Source organism: Leucoraja erinacea, chromosome 8, assembly GCF_028641065.1.
Source record: "Leucoraja erinacea ecotype New England chromosome 8, Leri_hhj_1, whole genome shotgun sequence".
Taxonomy (NCBI): Eukaryota; Metazoa; Chordata; class Chondrichthyes; order Rajiformes; family Rajidae; genus Leucoraja; species Leucoraja erinaceus.
This window is the reverse complement of record NC_073384.1, coordinates 23,764,550-23,778,451: the sequence shown is the minus strand read 5'-3', so window position 1 is coordinate 23,778,451 and position 13,902 is coordinate 23,764,550. Positions and strand designations below refer to the sequence as shown.

The 13,902-nt window shown below is 45.5% G+C and overlaps 1 protein-coding gene across 1 annotated transcript in view; it reads left to right on the top strand.

Moving 5' to 3' along the window:
• Positions 1-13,902, top strand: part of LOC129699441 (thrombospondin-2-like) — a 66,455-nt gene that overhangs the window by 33,745 nt on the left and 18,808 nt on the right. Inside the window, exons 7-9 of the mRNA XM_055639234.1 lie at positions 1,981-2,074; positions 8,082-8,252; positions 12,719-12,895. Of these exons, the coding sequence (XP_055495209.1) occupies positions 1,981-2,074; positions 8,082-8,252; positions 12,719-12,895 (442 nt within the window). The remainder of the gene's footprint in view (positions 1-1,980; positions 2,075-8,081; positions 8,253-12,718; positions 12,896-13,902) is intronic.

Sequence of the window (13,902 nt, the reverse complement as noted above, 5' to 3'; positions counted from 1 at the left end):
CAGATTGATGCCATAAAATTTCATTCAGAGAAACAGATAATTGGCAGCAGACTAAGTTTAAGGAAAAAACAAACAGTTGCTGTAAAACAATCCTAGCTGCATAGCCTGGGATTCTGTCAATGGCTTTGAAGGGAGCCTTTGAGCTGACACAGTCACGGGAAACGTACAGGGAAGTCTACAGTTTGAGGATGGAGCCAGTATTCTTTTGGGCGGGGATACTTTTTTGGGTGGAGGGAGTGAGAGATGTCATAGGAGGTTAAGGAGATGTTTGCCTCATTGAATGTACGCATTAGTGGCCCGTGATCTGCCGCAGTTGTAACTAAAGATCAACACAAAATACTGGAGTAACTCTCGGACAGGCAGCATCTCTGGAGAGAAGGAATGGGTGATGTTTCAGGTCGAGACCCTTCTTCAGACACTAAGTCAGGGCAGCTGTGCATATATAGTTGATTTCATTGGCAATACAAAGGACGTGCACGTCGACAAAATGAACTCCCCATGACTCATTTCAGAGATTGTAATGATTTCAGTGTTGAAGGAGCTAAATATTCAACAAAGTAACATCGTAGAGTCGCACAGCACAGAAATGGGCTCTTCAGCCCACCAAGTCCACATTGCTCAGCAATAGTAGTTCAATTTGCCTGCATTAGCTCTGTATCTTCCTGTGCATTGCCTATTTAATTGCCTCATATGAGTATATATCTCAAATACCTCCTCTGGCAGCAACCGCCACATATCAACCATTTTTTGTTAAAAATCCCCTTTCTTCAGATCCCCTTTGAAACGATTTCCTCTCAACCTAAGCATGTTCTCTTGTGATTGATATACCTTATCCTGGGAAATAGATTCTGACTAGCTACCCTATGTATTCGTCTAATAATTTTATATACTTTTATCAAACCACCCCTGAACCTCCTACACTCCAGGATAAACAAATTCAGCCCATCCAATCTCTTCCTACAACTGAAGTCCTCCAAACTAGGCAACATCCTGATGAATCTGCTCTGCACAATCACATCCGTGATATAATGTGGTGACACATTACTCCAGTGTTCTTTAAAGCTGTAACTTAACATCACATATTTTATATTCCAATCTGAAAGAGTCTGTGTGTGTGTGCAGGGGGGGGGGGGGGGGAGAGAGAGAGAGACAGAGAGAGAGAGAGATTGATTGATTGATTGATTGATTGATTTCAGGTCAACAACTTTCCATTACAGTTCTGATGAAAGATCATTGCCTGACCTGCTGAGTATTTGAAGGATATTCTGTTTTATCTGGTTACTTGTAGCTTTTAACCCAACAAAATGGAGCAGGTTTTTTTTTGCAGATATGTTACCCAAGGTCATATCAGAATAACACACCAAGACCTTACTCAGAGATATTGATGTTAGGTAGAATCTTAAGGAGAAGCAGAGAGATGTATGCTCCAGAATGGATGGCATTGGCACGAATGGCGGACTAGCCATTAAGGGAGCCGAATTAACGGAATGCAAAGATGGGGGAGGGTAGGTTTGGTTTTCAGGGATGGGGGTGAGTTAGTTAATGGATAGCGGTGTAAAAATGTTTAAATTCACAGGCAGTCAGAAAGAAAATGAGACACCGTGTGAGTTAGGATATGATCATCCAAGTAGCAGAACAGAGCGTGTCCTCTTCCCTCTGAGATTCCCTATTCATCCAACACTCCTTCACCCCTGAAATCCCCTCTTCCCCTGAGGATCCCTCATCTCCCGAGATTCCCCTCCTACCGATTCCCTATTCACCTGAGGTTCCTTCTTCCTCTGAGATTCCGTTCCCCATTTCCCTGCAATGTGAGGACTGAATGCAAGACTGGGATCCATCCAGAGAGGGACAGGCTTATTGTGTGACCGGTTAGGATAACGTCTCCGTGCAGTTCGCAGGCATTTCCTGGAAATTCCTTCCCTGGAAGGGAACTACTCTTTTTAATTACTTCTCAATAATCTTCTTAATTACTCTGTGCAGGATTTCAGCATCATCTGCCGCCGGATCACCTGCCCCCCCGTGTCATGTGCGAACCCCTCCTTCACCGAGGGCGAGTGCTGCCCCTCCTGTCTTCGTGAGTACACACCGTGTTTCCAGGCCGAATTTCGCAATGATAAAGTGTGTTTGCGGGGTTTCCCAGTGGGGATCAGAAGCAATAACCCCTTACGGTGGCAGGGATGAAACGGCAGTAATGTCCATGGTGCCGTGTAAGCTGCCTCGGGTAGAGTGACCTGCCTCGGGTGGAGTGACCTGCCTCGGGTGGAGTGACCTGCCTCGGGTGGAGTGACCTGCCTCGGGTGGAGTGACCTGCCTCGGGTAGAGTGACCTGCCTCGGGTGGAGTGACCTGCTCGGGTGGAGTGACCTATCTCGGGGCGACCTGCCTCAGGTGGAGTGACTTGCTCCCGGTGTGTGACCAGTTTCCGGTGGGGATCAGAAACAAAAAGCCCTTTTGGTTGCAGTGCCAAAACCATAGCTTGAAAGTAATATCCATTGTGCCATATGTCCTGTACCTACAGGGTGACCTCAGGTTATCAGCCTGAGATTCCTGTACACTCCCCCTCAAATTCCCAAACCCTCTCCTCCCTGAAATTCCGCTACTCTCCCCTGATTCCCAGATCCTCTCCACCCTGAGATTCCTAAACCCACTCCACCCTGAGATTCCTGTTCCCTCTCATAAGATTTGTGTTCCCTATCCCTAAGATACCTGTACCATCTCACTAATATACCCGTATCATCTTCTCCTAAGATTCCTGAAACCTCACCAATATTCCCGTACCCTTTCCCTGAGAATCCGATACCCATTCTTGCTGAGATTCCAATGTCCTCCCCCATTTAAGATTTCGGAACTTTGGCCCACTGAGATTCCGACTATTCTCCCCGAGATTACCTTGCCCTCGACATTCCAAAAGCCATATATTCTCTGCCCTGAGATTTCTATCCTCTCTGCTCTCTGAAATTCCCATATGCTCCAGACTGTGAGATATTCCTGAGTATTTTGGCAATGAGTTTGTATTCCTTCACAGAAACTTGTTCCAAATTGGAACACAGTTACAATTTGAGAAATGCTGTTCACTCCTTTTTTCGATTAGATTCTGGCCACCGAAGCAGAGTTTTCTCTGGGATTTATTTTCACTGTGTTAATAATGGATCGTGGGGAGGTGAAGCGGTGCGAGTGCTGTTATTCCATGGGGAATGTTGCAGGACCGCTGAGAAGTTTATGTTTGGAGGTGAAATCTTTGAGGGGGTAGTCGAGGTTGTGCTGGAACCATTCCCTCTATTAGCTCATGATAGACTTGGGCCAAGAGGGAAGCTGAAGAAAGGAGGTCGGATTGGAGAAGGAAAAGAGGAATCCAAGGGAAGGCTGGGAGGGAATGTGTATGTAATCAGTGAAAGGCAGTAAGTGCCATAACTCGGTAAATAGTTCAGCAGAGACCAAGAGTTCAAGCTGGACATAAAAGCACAGGGAGAGCAAAATAGAATGGATGAATCCTGCAGATGTTACTAATCTGACATAAAGATTGGAATCAGTGGAAGAGCTCAACTGGTTCAGGCATCATCTACAGGAGCCGGAAAACAAAGAATGCAAAAGGTGGTGAGCTTAGAGCCCCTGTTCCACCATTCATTGCAATTCCTATTGGTGTTCCACCTCAAATCCCATAATTAATCCTCAAATCCAAATATCCATTAATGGCAGTCTAAGTGGTGCTGTTAGTAGTGCCGAGAGACCCGGGTTCAATCCTGACCTCATGTGATTTCTGTGTGGAGTTTGCACCCCCCCCCCCCCCCCCCCCCCCCCCCCCCCCCCCGACTGTGTGGCTTTCCTACTGTCGTCTCCCGCATCCCAAATGTGCGTTGATTGATAGTTTGCTTTCCGCTGTGATTTGCCTCTGCAATGTAAATACAATCTGGGGGAGAGTTGACCCAAATGCGGGGTTGAATAAAACGGGATTAGCATAAATGCTTAGTTGAATGGGATGTCTTTATCTCAGAGGATGGAAGAGGCCTTCCATTGGATTTCAGTCCCAAATATCTGATCCCTTATTCTGAGACTGCCCCCTGACTTTAGACCCACTCATTGGGGGAAATATGATCTCTGCACATATCCTATTTAACCCCTTCAAAACTAAATGTGTTTCAGTGAGATCATAGAGTTGGGTAATAGAGTCATGGTAAATTGGTAAATTAGGCAATTTATCAGTCAATATAAGCAATGATAGCGGCCTGAGGGAAGTGTGAGTCTTTGGCTCGAGAGTCTTCAGCGAGGAGGCTGAGGAGAGGAGGCTACACATAAGGTGCGAGAGGACAGAACGCGGTGAACACATGTCGGGGCAGATGAGACAGTGTGAGGCTTGCAGAATGTGGGAGCCCAGGGACATGGATGGAGCCTCTGGCTGCTACAACTGTGGCAAGTGCGTCCAGCTTCCGCTCCTAAAGGACCGTGTTGAGGCACTGGAGAAGCAGCTGGATGACCTCAGGGCCATCCGGGAAAACGAGAGTTTCCTGGACAGGATCTACAATGAGGTAGTCACGCCGAGAATACGGGAAGAACCAAAGTGTGTGACGGAGAGAAAGGGCGGAAATCGTGGAGTGCAGAAGACTCAGGTGGCTTGTGTCTAATGAAAACAGGTATGCCCTCTTGGGAACTGTCCAGGGAGACAATATTCCCAGTCCGAGCGGCAGACACGTCGGTGGCTCCAATCCTGGAGATGGGACTCGACCGGCGAGACCGACGTCGGGCAGAGCCCTAGTGGTGGGTGACTCCATTGCCGAGGAGCGGACAGGAGATTCTGTGGCGGCAGACGAGATACGAGGATGGTCTGTTGCCTCCTTGGTGCCAAGGTTCAGGATGTCACAAGCCGAATTCTGAACATCCTCGAGAGAGAGAGAGAGAGAAAGGCGAACAGCCGGCAGTAGTTGTGCACGTAGGCACAAACGACATCGGGAAGAAGAGGAAGGAGGTTCTCCAACATGAGTTCAGAGAGTTGGGAAAAAGACTGAAAGGCCGGACTTCTAGGGTGGTTATCTCTGGATTGCTTCCCGTACCTTGTGCTAGTGAGGAAAGGAACAGGGAGATGGGGAATCTGAATGTGTGGCTGAGGGGCTGGAGCAGGGAGCAAGCATTCAGAAAGCATTTGATAAGTTCCAACATAGGAGATTAGTGGGTAAAATTAGGGCACATGGTATTGGGGGTAGAGTGCTGACATGGATAGAGAAGTGGTTGGCAGACAGGAAACAAAGAGTAGGGATTAACGGGTCGCTTTCAGAATGGCAGGCAGTGACTAGTGGAGTACCGCAAGGCTTGGTGCTGGGACCGCAGCTATTTACAATATACATCAATGATTTGGATGAAGGGATTCAAAGTAACATTAGCAAATTTGCAGATGACACAAAGCTGGGTGGCAGTGTGGACTGGGAGGACGATGCTATGAGAATGCAGGGTGACTTGGACAGGTTGGAGGAGTGGGCAGATGCATGGCAGATGAAGTTTAATGCGGATAAATGTGAGGTTATCCATTTTGGTGGCAAAAACAGGAAGGCAGATTACTATCTAAATGGCATCAAGTTGGGAAAAGGGGAAGTACAGCGGGATCTGGGGGTCCTTGTACATCAGTCTATGAAAGTAAGCATGCAGGTACAGCAGGCAGTGAAGAAAGCGAATGGCATGTTGGCCTTTATAACCAGAGGAATCGAATATAGGAGCAAAGAGGTCCTTCTGCCCAGAGCCCTAGTGAGACCACACCTGGAGTATTGTGTGCAGTTTTGGTCCCCTAATTTGAGGAAGGACATTCTTGCTATTGAGGGAGTGCAGGGTAGGTTTACAAAGTTAATTCCCGGGATGGCGTGACTGTCATATGCTGAGAGAATGGAGCAGCTGGGCTTGTATACTCTGGAGTTTAGAAGGATGAGAGGGCATCTCATTGAAACATATAAGGTTGTTAAGGGTTTGGACATGCTAGAGGCAGGAAACATGTTCCCGATGTTGGGGGTGTCCAGAACCAGGGGCCACAGTTTAAGAATAAGGAGTAAGCTATTTAGAACGGAGACGAGGAAACACTTTTTCTCACATAGAGTGGTGAGTCTGTGGAATTCTCTGCCTCAGAGGGCGGTGGAGGCAGGTTCTCTGGGTGCTTTCAAGAGAGAGCTGGATAGGGCTCTTAAAAATAGCAGAGTCAGGGGATATGGGGAGAAGGCAGGAACGGGGTACTGATTGGGGATGATCAGCCATGGTCACTTTGAATGGCGGTGCTGGCTCGAAGGGCCAAATGGCCTACTCCTGCACCTATTGTCTATTCCAGGAATAAATCTGTGATTATAGAATCATGCTGATTAGTGTGTGAACTGCCTCCTACTTCAACACATGACCTATTGGAAGGGAGTCATTAATTACTGTCTGAGAAACTTGGAGAGGAAACTATACTATGAGCTGCCCAATACTATGAGGAGCTGACTTGAAAGAGAAGCCAAAAAAATCTGAAAAGCTTATGAGGGTTCATCCAAATTCCAAATTATCAACAGGAGATGAGCGATTGAGCAGAGGAGATTTGTTTAACTTCGTACTGTGTTTGGCATGGACGTATTGGGCCAAAAAGCCTGTTGGTATGCTGTATATAGAGCTTATATTCTATACTGTGTGTCCAAGTGCAAGCCCGACCTATGAGTGTTATAATTGCAGATCCTAACTCTGGGACCGTTGACCACTGTGATAAGTCTTCATAACTGTAAATGGTCCCGATTCAAACTGGATTGCTCGTAATTTATGATTTGGGTCCAATATCCACCGTCAGTTTAGCTACTCCTCAAATCCCCATTAGTGCATGTGAGTTTCGTACAGAGTGCAATGGAATCGTACAGCATAGGAAACCATCCTTCAGCCCACCATGTCCACGCCTCAATTGCATCAATCTACACTAATCACATTTACCCACAAGGAGTCCTTAGGCCTTTATGCCTTGGCAATGTGTTGCTGAGGGGTTGTGAGTTGGCCAAATGCTGTGTTCAAGAAAACAGCTCAAGACCAAATCTTTGAAAAAGTTACCGAATGTGAAATTATCTGGCCACTTCTTTCACTTTACTCTGTGTTGTTGAACTTACTGTTTCTTCCCGTCACCCTCTTCCACCATTTCTGATCTCAGCTACAATACCGTATCCAAGCCTTGTCACCACACTTCTGAAAGTGAATGAGGGAGATAATAATAATAATAATAATACATTTTATTTATGGGCGCCTTTCAAGAGTCTCAAGGACACCTTACAAAAATTTAGCAGGTAGAGGAAAAACATGTAAGGGGAATGAAATAAATAGTAGAGACATGACTAGTACACAAAGTAAATACAGAATTCAATACAAAACGCAGTATGAGGCAATTAATGCACAGATGAAAAGGGACGGCACTTGGGGCTAAGGATAGGCAGAGGTGAAGAGATGGGTCTTGAGGCGGGACTGGAAGACGGTGAGGGACACGGAATTGCGGATCAGTTGGGGGAAGGAGTTCCAGAGCCTGGGAGCTGCCCTGGAGAAGGCTCTGTCCCCAAAACTGCGGAGGTTGGACTTGTGGACGGAGAGGAGACCAGCTGATGTGGATCTGAGGGACCATGAGGGTTGGCAGGGGGAATGGTTGTGGAATGGTTCCAGAGAAGAGGGATTTTAGCTTCAAGTTCAGATTGGAGATGGGTGAGAATGTTCTCACTGGAGCACACAAGGTCAAGGGGAGATGTGATAGAGATGGATAAGATCATGGATTGTAAATAGGGAGACACTGTTCCCGTTCGTGAATTGTAAAATATATTGTGGGTGGGGTGACATGTGGAAAGTCTAATTAACGAGAGTGGGGTGACCAAACTGGAACTCATTGCTTGGAAATCGGCTTTCAGAAATAATTAGATGGGTACAGGGAATATAATTTACAGAGATTCAGAGAAAGGGCAGAATATTCCCAGTGAACAGGCTTAACCCCCTATTTGTGCCTACTCGTTGATTCTATTTAGCTGGGGTGGTGACCTTTGACCTTTAAACTCTGCTATCGATGGAGGGAGGACACGTGTTGTCCAGCACTCAGTGATTTTGTTTTTTTGCCTCCAGTTAAAGACAGTGAAGATGGTTGGTCGCCGTGGTCGGAATGGACCGAATGCTCCGTCTCATGCGGCATCGGAACGCAACAGCGGGGAAGATCATGTGATCCCACCAGCAGCCGGTGTGAGGGCCCCTCGATCCAAACAAAGTCCTGCCAGCCAGCGGAATGCGACAAGCGGAGTAAGTCTCGCTGAGGGTGAAAGATCTCAGCTGTCTCAGTGGCAGTGGCCTTGATATCACTGAATTGTCCATAAACCCATCTAGTTCACTCACTCGGGAGCAATTAGGTCTGGGCAATAAATACCAGGCTTTGTCGTTGATGTTAACATCCAAAGGATGAACTAAAAAACTAAGAGGGAATACACCATGCAATTAGGGTCTGACAGTATAGAGCAGGCTATGGTGAGCCAGGCATTGTTCTGTGCCTCTCTCTCACAATTCCTGTTTCTATTCATGTAAACGTTTATGTTCATAAGTTATAGGAGCAGAATTAGGCCATTAGGCCCATCGTCTACTCCGCCATTCAATCATGGCTGATCTATCATTCCCTCTCAACCCCATTCTCTTGCCTTTCCCCCATAATCCCAGACACCCGTACTAATCAAGATTCTGTCAAACTTTGCCTCACAAGTGAAGCTGCTGACCCAGTATTGCCTGCTTTCCTTCTACTTGCAGAGTCCAGGACCCTCCCTGTCTCCTGTAATTCCCTGTCAAATTTAATCAGGGAATCTGACAAGCAGTGTAGCCCTGACTTTGCGATATGTATGGGGAGCCTGAAGCCACTGTCTGGCTAAACAGCTGCTGCTGAGCAGAATTCGTGAGAAAACCCTGACCTGGAACACGTCCAACCCCTCCTCGAGCTCCTCTCTCCTTCATTGATGTCTCTCTGTAATGCATGTCTGTACGGTTGCTCTAACCCTAATATATTTGTATTGGAAGCCGCCTGTTTAACCATGCCCATTAAAAAAAGTGCAGCAAATTTTCCCTGGAAGTTGCAAAAAGGGCAGGAGCCATGAATTTACTCTTTGAACCTGCTTCTTTCCATCACTTGAATGTTACCAGGATGTAACCCAAGGTGAGGAATGGGGGCAAATAATCATTTGGGCACAAACAAGAAATTAGATCTGCACCCTGATGTTCCAGTCCATTCTCCTGTGGGAGTGGTGCAGAGGACAGCTCAGATTTCCATATTTCCTCACGACATAGAAAAAGGCCATTTGGACCATCATTGCAATTTATGGTGGACAATAATCTCCAACCCACTAGACCCTGCTTACAGCCAAAAATAAAAAGCAGGCCAATTGCTAGCCCCATTCCCAGCCCTACTATTCAATAAGGCCAAGTCTCATCCACTTTCTCACCAGATCACCATATCCCTTGATTCTAATAGTTTCCAAAGATCTACTGGTCCCTTCAATGTTTATACTCCATGGTACATCCCACACCCATCTGGAGGAGAGAATTCCAGGGATTAAGTGAATGAAGAAATTTCTCCTCATCAGGCCTCAACAGCTGACTGCTTACCTTGCGAGGATCCCCTGGTTCCAAACAAACCACTGACCTGACAATCCCATTAGTTTCCAACTAATTCCATCACCGTACCATTAGTTTCAATATAATTATGGAGAGGGTCAGAACTGGACCTAGGGTTGAGATTTTTGATTGGAGAAAGGCTAACTTTGAGGAGATGCGAAAGGATTTAAATGGAGTAAATAGGGACAGTTTGTTTTATGGGAAAGATGTGGAAGAGAAATGGAGGACATTTAAAGGTGAAATTTTAAAAGGTACAGAATCTTTATGTCCCTGTTCGGTTGAAAGGAAATAGTAAAAATTGGAAAGAGCCATGGTTTTCAAGGGAAATTGGACACTTGGTTCGGAAAAAGAGAGAGATCTACAATAATTATAGGCAGCATGGAGTAAATGAGATGCTTAAGGAGTATAAAGAATGTAAAAAGGATCTTAAGAAAGAAATTAGAAAAGCTAAAAGAAGATATGAGGTTGCTTTGGCAAGTAAGGTGGAAGTAAATCCAAAGGGTTTCTACAGCTATATTAATAGCAAAAGGATAACGAGGGATAAAATTGGTCCATTAGAGAGTCAGAGTGGACAGCTATCTGCAGAGCCAAAAGAGATGGGGGAGATATTGAACAATTTATTTTCTTCGGTATTTACCAAGGAGAAGGATATTGAATTATGTGAGGTAAGTGAAACAAGTAGAGTAGCTATGGAAACTATGAGATTCAAAGAAGAGGAAGCACTGACACTTTTGAGAAATATAAAAGTGGATAAGTCTCCAGGTCCGGATAGGATATTCCCTAGGACATTGAGGGAAGTTAGTGTAGAAATAGCAGGGGCTATGACAGAAATATTTCAAATGTCATTAGAAACGGGAATAGTACCGGAGGATTGGCATACTGCGCACGTTGTTCCATTGTTTAAAAAGGGGTCTAAGAGTAAACCTAGCAATTATAGACCTGTTAGTTTGACGTCAGTGGTGGGCAAATTAATGGAAAGGATACTTAGAGATAATATATATAAGCATCTGGATAAACAGGGTCTGATTAGGAACAGTCAACATGGATTTGTGCCTGGAAGGTCATGTTTGACTAATCTTCTTGAATTCTTTGAAGAGGTTACTCAGGAAATTGATGAGGGTAAAGCAGTGGATGTTGTATATATGGACTTCAGTGAGGCCTTTGACAAGGTTCCTCACGGAAGGTTGGTTAAGAAGGTTCAATTGTTGGGTATTAATGGTGGAGTAGCAAGATGGATTCAACAGTGGCTGAATGGGAGATGCCAGAGAGTAATGGTGGATGGTTGTTTGTCAGGTTGGAGGCCAGAGACTAGTGGGGTGCCACAGGGATCTGCGTTGGGTCCACTGTTGTTTGTCATGTACATCAATGATCTGGATGATGGTGTGGTAAATTGGATTAGTAAGTATGCAGATGATACTAAGATAGGTGGGGTTGTGGATAATGAAGTAGATTTTCAAAGTCTACAGAGAGATTTATGCTAGTTGGAAGAGTGGGCTGAAAGATGGCAGATGGAGTTTAATGCTGATAAGTGTGAGGTGCTACATCTTGGCAGGACAAATCAAAATAGGACGTACATGGTAAATGGTAGGGAATTGAAGAATGCAGGTGAACAGAGGGATCTGGGAATAACTGTGCACAGTTCCCTCAAAGTGGAATCTCATGTAGATAGGGTGGTAAAGAAAGCTTTTGGTGTGCTGGCCTTTATAAATCAGAGCATTGAGTAAAGAAGTTGGGATGTAATGTTAAAATTGTACGGCATTGGTGAGGCCAATTCTGGAGTATGGTGTACAATTTTGGTCGCCTAACTATAGGAAGGATGTAAACAAAATAGAGAGAGTACAGAGGAGATTTACGAGAATGTTGCCTGGGTTTCAGCAACTAAGTTACAGAGAAAGGTTGAACAAGTTAGGGCTTTATTCTTTGGAGCGCAGAAGGTTAAGGGGGGACTTGATAGAGGTCTTTAAAATGATGAGAGGGATAGACAGAGTTGACGTGGATAAGCTTTTCCCACTGAGAGTAGGGAAGATTCAAACAAGGGGACGTGACTTGAGAATTAAGGGACAGAAGTTTAGGGGTAACATGAGGGGGAACTTCTTTATTCAGAGAGTGGTGGCTGTGTGGAATGAGCTTCCAGTGATATGTGGTGGAGGCAGGTTCGTTTTTATCATTTAAAAATAAATTGGATAGTTATATGGACGGGAAAGGAATGGAGGGTTATGGTCTTAGCGCAGGTTTATGGGACTAGGGGAGAATACGTGTTCGGCACGGACTAGAAGGGTCGAGATGGCCTGTTTCCGTGCTGTAATTGTTATATGTTATATGGTTATAATCCGAAAAGGTTTGGACATTGCAGTGAGTCCACCTCTCACACTAAAACCTGGGTGAAGGCTGTCAGATTCAATTTCATTTTTACACAAAGGACTTTTCCCAGAGAACATGGCACAAGGAATATTTAAATCTGCTTCCTTTGAAATGTAATAATTCTTGGAATGTACCTGTTGTAATCAATTGTCCATCACTGATTTCCCTTGAGGAAGTGATAGTGGATCGATCACCTTTTTGAATTGCAACAATGAATAGTGAAGGCATCCAAAAAAAAAGACATGAATGGCTGGAGTAACTGAACGGGTCAGGCAGCACCTGCTCTCCATCCTAAGCCCACCTTTCTCTGTTCTGTTGTGGTCTGGATTGAAATCCTCAAGTTTAAAATTCCCATTTATGTTCCAATCAGTGCCACATCTACCTCTGCAATTTCACCATTGTATAAACCACTGAAATCCCTGCAGTCCTCTATATATGCCCTTGCTCATACTTGAATTGACTTTCTCCAATGGTGCTGTGCCCTCGGTTGCAAAAACGATCACCTCTAAACTTAATGCTTTATAACTCTCTACCTTAATGTCCCTACCCCTTTAACAGCTGGTTGATTATTTGTCTGGGTGTCTCCTGACATTGACTTTCTGTTTAACTAATTTTTATTGTTGAGTACCTTGCAATGTTTTGCACTGTCAAAGGTGCTAAAGAAATGGAAGTTGTTGATTGTGCCTGCTGTCCTGTGTTGGATCTCTTTCCACTGGTGCACTGATGTTCCTCTGATCTTCCTGTACCTTCAGTTCGTCAGGATGGTGGATGGAGCCATTGGTCACCATGGTCACCCTGCTCGGTTAACTGTGGAGATGGCATAACCACCCGCATCCGTCTCTGCAACTCACCTGTGCCACAGCTGGATGGCGAAGACTGCCAGGGGAACGGTCGGGAGACAAAGCAATGCACGAAGGCCCCATGTGCCAGTAAGTCTCCTTGCCCCAGGACTTGTCACAACTCGTGACTCCACACTGTGACTGGCACTACTCTGTTTGCACCTTCAGTCTGGTTTGTGCCATGGCCTGCAATTAATCCTCATGCATAAAAATGGAGTGGACAAGAGTTCAAATAACAGGCCATAGATCTTTCCATGCACGAGGGATGTGTGGAACGAGGGCTTTCCAAAAAGGGGAGGCTGAGTAGATTGTTCCATACTCATTGGAGAGAAGGAATGGGAGGGGAGCTAGTTGAGGCACGTTTTTCTAAGGATTGATGGACTGCAAAGTTAAACTAGAGTGTTAAAGAAAGCTGAGAGGAGATCTGAGCAGGAGGGCTGGGATAAGTAATAACGTTTTCACCCAGATAGTTGTGAATCTGTGAAATTCTCTGTCACAGCAAACAGTGGAGGCCAATTCATTGGATGTGTTTAAGAGAGAGTTAGATTTAGCTCTTAGGGCTATGGGAATCAAGGGATATGGGGAAAAGGCCGGAATGGAGTACTGATTTTGGATGATCAGCCATGATCATATTAAATGGCGGTGCTGGCTTGAAGGGCAGAATGGCCTACTCCTGCACCTATTTTCTATGTTTTCAGGCTTCTATGATGGATGTACAGATCACAACTGGGTTTGGTGGGTTTGACAGGGGAAGCTGTTCCAGTTAATGGGTGGCTCAAAAACCAGGCAACTGGGCAAAAGTACAAACGTGGAAGTACAAACACATAGGTTTAGCAGAAGGGGTAAGAAATTTACTGGGATCCGTGGAGGAACTTTTCACCCAGAGGATGGTTAACCTCTGGGATGCAAAGATGATGAAGGAAGACACTCTCACAATATTTAAGAAGTATCTTGACAAGCTCTTGAATCATCTAGGCTTAGAAGGCTACAGACCAAGTGTTGGCACCAGTTTGTCCTCACTAGCCCCCCCCCGTACACTACTACCACCAAGGGCAAGTCCTCCTTCCCGCTACCTGACCCACTCTCTGCTCCTCCTC